The sequence below is a fragment of the Galeopterus variegatus genome, unplaced genomic scaffold (assembly GCF_000696425.1).
Source record: "Galeopterus variegatus unplaced genomic scaffold, G_variegatus-3.0.2 Scaffold2665, whole genome shotgun sequence".
In the NCBI taxonomy this organism is placed as follows: Eukaryota; Metazoa; Chordata; class Mammalia; order Dermoptera; family Cynocephalidae; genus Galeopterus; species Galeopterus variegatus.
In genome coordinates, this window is record NW_007728776.1 from 103,285 (window position 1) to 110,667 (window position 7,383).

The 7,383-nt window shown below is 43.7% G+C and overlaps 1 protein-coding gene across 8 annotated transcripts in view; it reads left to right on the plus strand.

The window, feature by feature from the left end:
- PPIP5K1 (diphosphoinositol pentakisphosphate kinase 1) overlaps positions 1-7,383 on the plus strand; it is a 48,362-nt gene that overhangs the window by 81 nt on the left and 40,898 nt on the right. For 7 of the 8 annotated variants that reach the window (XM_008582539.1, XM_008582543.1, XM_008582542.1 and 4 more), the window contains exons 1-10: positions 1,679-1,766; positions 3,541-3,634; positions 3,908-4,082; positions 4,543-4,738; positions 5,220-5,310; positions 5,537-5,622; positions 5,947-6,101; positions 6,243-6,344; positions 6,811-6,972; positions 7,082-7,203. In XM_008582539.1, coding sequence (XP_008580761.1) covers positions 3,936-4,082; positions 4,543-4,738; positions 5,220-5,310; positions 5,537-5,622; positions 5,947-6,101; positions 6,243-6,344; positions 6,811-6,972; positions 7,082-7,203 — 1,061 coding nt within the window. In that variant the 5' untranslated portion in view covers positions 1,679-1,766; positions 3,541-3,634; positions 3,908-3,935. Of the gene's footprint in view, positions 1-1,678; positions 1,767-3,540; positions 3,635-3,907; positions 4,083-4,542; positions 4,739-5,219; positions 5,311-5,536; positions 5,623-5,946; positions 6,102-6,242; positions 6,345-6,810; positions 6,973-7,081; positions 7,204-7,383 lie in introns of those variants that run through there. The other variant, XM_008582540.1, reaches the window with a different exon arrangement.

A 7,383-nucleotide genomic window follows, 5' to 3' on the forward strand; every position in this document is an offset into this window, starting at 1 on the left:
GAGTGAGGGCCGGGGGTGCTGGGGGAGTGGCTGGGGGATGGGGGCGGTATCGGAGGGGGTGGGCTTGGTAGAGTGGGCTCGGTCGGTACTGAGGGCCGTGGTTAGTACAGAGTCGGGGTAGCTCCGGAAAGAGGCCCGCCGGAGAGGCCTCAATGTCAGCGCAGGGAGAGTGAGGCGGGGAAGGCGGGGGCGGGCAAGGGCTAGTAGTTGAGTCGGGATCGGAGGGCGGTATTCGTGACCTGGAGCTGTGTAAGCAGAAGACAGAGGAGGGGGTCAGCGAGAGAAGAGATGGGTGTGTGAGGGTCTGCTTGAGGAAGAGGGGTCCTACGTGAGGATGGAGGGAGTGGAGTCCACAGGGGAGAGGATCAGGGTGGAGGGGATCTACACGAGGAGGTGTGAGAGTGGAGTCTACAGGGGAGAGGGTCAAGAGAGGGGCGGGGGGCATCAGTGAGTGTTGGGCGTGGTCAGGAGAGTCAGTGAGGAGTCATTAAAGCAAGTCGGGAAAGAAGGCAGTGTGAGTGAGTTGACACTGAAAACAAGGCAGCAGCACAGTTGGTCAGTGTCAGAATAAGGGGTGTGTATGAAGCCTTAAAAATTGCATTAAGAAGGAAGTGAGAAGTCCACTGCTGAAGGTGGAAAGAAGATAGTGTTGGTGGCCTGGGGATTTTTCCATGTTGGAAGTATTCCCGCCTGGAATTTGTATTGATGTCTCCCCTTTACTACAATGGAGCCCTCCATCAAGTACATGGTGACTTGGGAAATTAGAGGACTATGCAAGCAGTCCTAAATTCTAAGGGATAAAGAAGTTACACACACACACACACACACACACACACACACACACACACACACGAAGTTACACAGTTTACCCTCCCTCTTCCCCTTCTCCAGATCTAACATAGATGTTCCTGAGAAGATGCCCATCTGCCCTTCCTTCCCTCCTTACCTACCTATCTCTCTCCTTCCTTCCTTCCTTTCTTTCATATTAAGGCCAGAGTAAGATTGCCCTTTAGCCCAGTGTAGAGTCTGAAGTTTTCTTTTGCAACTGTTTGAGGGAGATGGGGAGGAGGAGAAGAGCATAGAAGACAAGAAAGTGGCTCTGGGAACACCACATTAAATCCAACTTCTCCCAGAGGTACATCTAAATAAATCCTGGCTTATTTCATAACTATTTCTGTCAGGTTTCTATTTTTGCTTTGTTAACTCTGAATTTAGACCTTTCATCTCTCTTCGGCTCCATATTTGTGAACAGACTATCCTCCCCATTCTATTACTTACCATCCCCTGTTACACAGTTGTAATAGAATTTCAAGAACATGACTGTACATTCAGTGGAAAACTAAGGACTTAGTGAAAGAAAGGACAAAGGGTTAGGACTCTTAGACATGAGAGAAAACCTCTGCTGCAGAGAAAGGATAAAGAGTGCATCAAAAAAAAAATTTATTTTTGGTGGCTGGCTGGTATGGGGATCCAAACTCTTGATCTTGGTGTTATAATACCATGCTCTAACCAAGAGGGCTAGCCCCCAGAATTCTAATTGCTTAAAATTACAGGGACCTTAGGAATGCCACACATCATGGAAACTGGATCAGGTCACTAAAAATGAGTTCAAAGAAATAGCCTGTTAATTAGGAAGGGGAGTATATATGTGAGACCTGCAGTGCATAACTGGCTGTTAAGTCTAAGGAGAATGTTGTGCCCCCCTGGTGGATGAGCAACAGAGACAGCAGATGATGAAGACAAGAAAGGTCAAGATCTATATAAAGGTCAGCTATAACTTTCTAATCAAAGCAACAAACCCTAGTTGTAATGGAACAGTTTAATAATATAGAAAGTAATTGTTGAAGATATTTTAAAAGTCTATAAGACTGAATTAACTCGTTTACTTAAGGAGTTTGTGGCTTTCGTTAGTCATTGGCCAGTGTTTCCAAGAACTTTTGGAGACCATGGAAAATTGCTGATGTGTGACTCAGTTTTATTTTTGGAAAATAACAACAGATGTTCATATCCCTACGATTCACTATTAACAAATGTTAACCTTTTGTGTACTATTCACTATTAAGTGTTAACCTTTGTGTATTTGCTTCAAATCTGTTTTACTTTATTTTTAATTTTTTTTTTTTTTGGCAGCTAGCCAGTACAGGGATTGAACCCTATACCTTGCTGTTATCAGCACCACACTGTAATCAACAGATCTTTTTAAAAATTGAAATAAACATTATAGATAAAGTTGTGAAGTACCATTTGAATCCTTCTTAGTTCCATTCTCCCTTCTCCTCAAGGGTAACCACTATCATGAATTTGATGTCTTTCTAGTCTGTATTTTTATACTTCTACTAATTATATATGCAGTCATAAATAGTATGTAATGTTTTTTATGTATAAAATGAAATTTTACTGTATTTATATTCCTGACGTTTGCATTTGGAAACTGTCTACTTGTTACATATAGTTATGCTTTTTTTTTTTTTAAAGATCTAGATTAGCTTTATTGCGATTCTAAAATCAGGCAATACGTCCTTTCATAAAATAGAATATGTGTTCCCTGATTCATTTTTTAAATTGCTATTAGTCTATCATTTCTATATACTACATTGTATTTATCCATTCTTCTACTTGTGACATGTAAGTGGTTTTCAGTTTTTCCCATTACCAGCAGTGAGGTTAAGAAGGTTAAGAACATTCTTGCACATGTCTTATGATGTAGGAGAGTTTCTCTACAGCAAGGTTTCTTCATCTCAGCACTACTGACATTTTGGGCTGGATAATTCTTTGCTGTGGGTGGTATCCTATGCATTTTAGAATGTTTAGCAGCATTTCTGACCTCTACTCACTAGATGCCAATAGCACCTTACCGGTTATGACAACCAAAAATATCTCTGCCAAATGTCCCCTGTGTAGCAAAATAACAACTGGTTGAGAACCACTATTCTAGGTGTATATGTATGCAGAAGTGGAACTGCCAGGTTGTTCTGACTCAGGTTAAAGTCTTAGGATACTCTTACGATATGGTTTATTCTTATTGATATGGCATATTCTTAAAGAGATGGCTTTAAGAAGGATTTTTTTCCATGGTAGCTCCTGGTGTGAGGGACCACGGCCTAGACGAGAACTGGTTCTGTAGTACCAAGGGAAGAGTACAGAGAACATGGAGTTTGCAGTTTGAAAATGGGTTGGAAATTATGGTACAAACCGTCCAACCGGAACTAGACCTCTTTCCTTGAGTGGATTTTCTGGACTTGGGTATCTGTTTTAAGGTAGAGCAGGTGAAGGAGAGAGAGGGAGCATAGAGGATTTTAATGTTCTGATATAATGCTTAGAACATGGGTGCCCTTTGTTTTTGAGTTAATCTCTGGTAGAAATGAAGATGGAGTTTAAGGGCAAAGGCATCTGAGCTCTCTTATTCTTCTGCTTTTGTATTAAAACCTTGACTTCAGCACTACTGTGGGGTACCTTAAAAGGAGAAGGTGGAGAAGAGCTAGGAACATTGTGGAGTGAGTCCAAAGTGTGAAATGTCATTCTGATCTTCTCTCCCGGTAGGAATCAACAGTAGCCTTCCTTGAGGAACTGCCTTTCCCATTTGCTGCCTGGAGTTAACGTTTCCTGCTGGCAGAATCAGGGACATGCCAGCACTGTAAGGGTTAATCTCCTGATCCTCTTACCAGTTTCTTGGTTGGGGTGGGGTGAGCAGGGAGGAAAAGGGAGACCTTCTTTTCTTTTATGGCTCTTTAGTCATTTCAAGTCACAGCCCATATGCCTCCTTTCTTGATTCTTCTTCCCACAGCACTGTTTTCTGTTTCCCCTAGTACCCTTGTTGTTCCCTCTTATTTTCTCATTCCCCATACCCCATCCCCACCAACTGCCAGGGGGTTTGGATTCTGAGCTAATGGGGTATCCCCCTCTGCAGAGCGGGATGAGTGGGTGCTCCGGCGGGGATGTGGTCATTGATGGCCAGTGAGAGTGAGACCACCACAGCCCATTTCTTCCTTGGAGCTGGAGATGAGGGGCTGGGCACCCGTGGAATAGGTATGAGGACAGAAGAGAGTGACGGCGAGCTCCTTGAGGACGAAGAGGATGAAGTGGTAAGACTAGGGTGAAGTGGTAAGACTAGGGAAAATGATGTAACTTGGTGTTGCGTCCCCTTCATAAAGAGTTGAGATTCCACTTGTTGGAGACACCTCTCTGTTCTTTCCAAATGCATAGACTCCCTGTCATAAACAGGTCCTATCCTGGTTTAGGGGAGGGACGATGGAGATTGGTTAGATTACCTCTCTTTGAAACCCATGCCTATGCCCTCCTTCTATTGTCTAATGGTTATTGGTTGGCTCTCTGGCTCTTCTCCTTGAGCACATATTTCCTACTATGGAGAGGCTTTTATTCTGTAGGCAGTAGGGAATCCCTAGACATGCCCCAACTTAGATCAGTTAGGAGGCACAGGTCCAAAGTCCTAGCAAGAAACTTTGTGACTTAAGAAAGTGAAACAGTGTTCCCTGATGGGGGTGATAGAAGTGGGAAGTTCCTGATAATTCTTCTTCTCTGTAGCCTCCTGAACCTCAGATCATTGTTGGTATCTGTGCCATGACCAAGAAATCCAAATCCAAGCCAATGACCCAAATTCTAGAGAGACTCTGCAGATTTGACTACCTGACCGTTATCATCCTGGGAGAAGATGTGATCCTCAATGAACCTGTGGAAAACTGGCCATCCTGCCACTGCCTCATCTCTTTCCACTCCAAAGGTTGGGATCTGGGAAGGAAAATGGGAAGGAATGGTGGTAGGAATCCTGGATTGGGAAATGAGGTTCTTACTGTCTTATTTCCTTAGAAATAGACCATCAGCTTTCCTTAAAGAAGTCATCATCTCCTCCTGACACAGTAGAGAAGAATGCAAAGGAGTTTACTTTCCCTACATCTTGGAGGAGTTGCTGGGGGTAGTTTAAAGCCCATATTCTAAAGTTAGGATGGCTCTAAGGTTCATAGGATCTCTGACAAAATTTGGTCTCTGGAAGGACCCTAAAAATCATTTAAAAAAATTTTTTTTTCCTGATGAATTTTGTAGGCTTGGGAAGCTGGGCAGAAGGATATGTGATGGGTTGGATGGGTAGAAGAGTTCAGTGGTAGCTAATAGCTTTAATATGTTTCTCTGTCTCTCCTGCTGTTTTCTCACTCTATCTCTTTCACTCTTTTTCTTTGGTTTCTCTATTTCCTTCTCCATCCCAGGCTTTCCTCTGGACAAAGCTGTTGCTTACTCCAAGCTTCGAAACCCCTTTCTTATCAATGATCTGGCCATGCAGTATTACATCCAAGATAGGTATAGCTTTCTGTTGACCAGTGGGATGGGTGGTTCTGAGATCATGCCCATTTAGGGAACCCACTCTGGGAGGGGCAGAGTCAAATGTATATGCTTAATTCTTTTACCATACCCTGCTGAGTTCTGTGCCCTGGTGTCTTCCAACGCTTGCACAAATGAAATCCCCAACCTTTCCTCTTAGTTACCACCCATCACCTCTCCCAGCTAATTTATTTGGGGGTAACAGGAGGGAGGTGTATCGGATCCTGAAGGAGGAGGGTATTGATCTGCCTCGATATGCTGTGCTCAACCGTGACCCTGCCCGGCCTGAGGGTGAGTACCTGGCCTTGCCCAGGCCTGCCCTGCCTTGCTTTCTATGACTTAGCCCAGTTCTCCATCTTCTAGACATCGCCTATGTGCCACCTATTTAGAGGGTTTTGGTTACTGCATAATGGGCAGTGTTACAGTCATGGGTCTTTGAAAGGAGCCTTGAACCTATTATATGGATATTATCATATCTATATACATATATAGTATTATCATATCTATTACTAAGATATAGTCATAAAAATTTGAGAGATTAAAACCCAGGGAAATGGGAGTTGGGAATATTCTACAAACTTAGGTCTGAAGAATGACAACACACCCACCTTTCAGAATGCAACCTGATAGAAGGTGAAGACCAGGTAGAAGTCAATGGAGCTGTCTTTCCCAAACCCTTTGTGGAGAAGCCAGTGAGTGCAGAGGACCACAATGTTTACATCTACTACCCCAGTTCAGCTGGAGGAGGAAGCCAGCGCCTCTTCCGTAAGGTGGGGAAGCATTTGATCATCTGGGGAATGAGAGAGGTGTAAAGACAAGGGTAAGGTTGTGGGGAAGGAAGCTGGAGGATTTGGGGACAGGGTGGAGGGCTGAGGCAACATTTTTTTTTTTTTTCCCTTTTCCTCCTGAAGATTGGCAGCCGAAGCAGCGTTTACTCTCCTGAGAGCAGCGTCCGAAAGACAGGGTCATACATCTATGAGGAATTTATGCCAACAGATGGCACAGATGTCAAGGTTATGGTGGATACAGGGATTTAAGAGACTACAATTGTCTGGGTGGGAGATGGGATGCTTGGGAAGCAGGTGGAAGTATATGAAAGGAGTTCTAGAAAATAAAGTGTGGACGTGATTGGCTTTCATATTCAGGTGAAGATAAGGAGTGAAGATGTAGACAGTGACATTCTCACTATCAGACCAAGGGCAAGGGTGACACAGAAAATGGTATAATGCTGGTAAATTTTATTTTAATAAGGACTAGACGATAGTGCTAAGAGTCCCAAGGAGAAACCTTCATAATGATACTTCACTAGGGCTCAGTAAGAAAAATGTCAGTTATCCTCCTTATTCTTAATGCTCAAGGTTTGTTTTGTTTTTGTTTTTGCTTTTTATTCTAAAACTAGTCTACAGACCTACTGCTCATATTGTCTTCTCATATATAGGGTGAGCTGTGGGCATACTCAGTGATGCTATGTACCTGCAGGTGTATACAGTGGGGCCAGATTATGCCCATGCTGAAGCTAGAAAATCTCCAGCTTTGGATGGGAAAGTCGAACGAGACAGTGAGGGGAAAGAGATTCGTTATCCAGTCATGTTGACTGCCATGGAAAAGCTGGTGGCCAGAAAAGTCTGCGTAGCTTTTAAGGTAGAGGAAGGCCTGTGGGGGTTGTGGAATGAGGGAGAGTAACAGGAGCAGAGGTCTTGAAAGAAAGAGACTGGCTCTCTTGTTCTCATCTTGCCTCTTCCCCCTGCAGCAAACAGTTTGTGGATTTGATCTTCTTCGTGCTAATGGTCACTCCTTTGTGTGTGATGTCAATGGCTTCAGTTTTGTCAAGAACTCAATGAAATACTATGATGACTGTGCCAAGATTCTGGGGTAGGAGACATAGTGGTCTGGGCTGGGGAGAGTGGGCTTATAGAAGAGGGTTAGAAAGCTTTTGCTTTATTTACTTTTGCTTTTATATACCTCAGCCCCCCTTTTTTTTTTTTTGTCTTTTTTTTGTCTTTTTCCGTGTCCGGCAACGGATCGCAACCCTCAGTGTTGCCCCCGTACCGG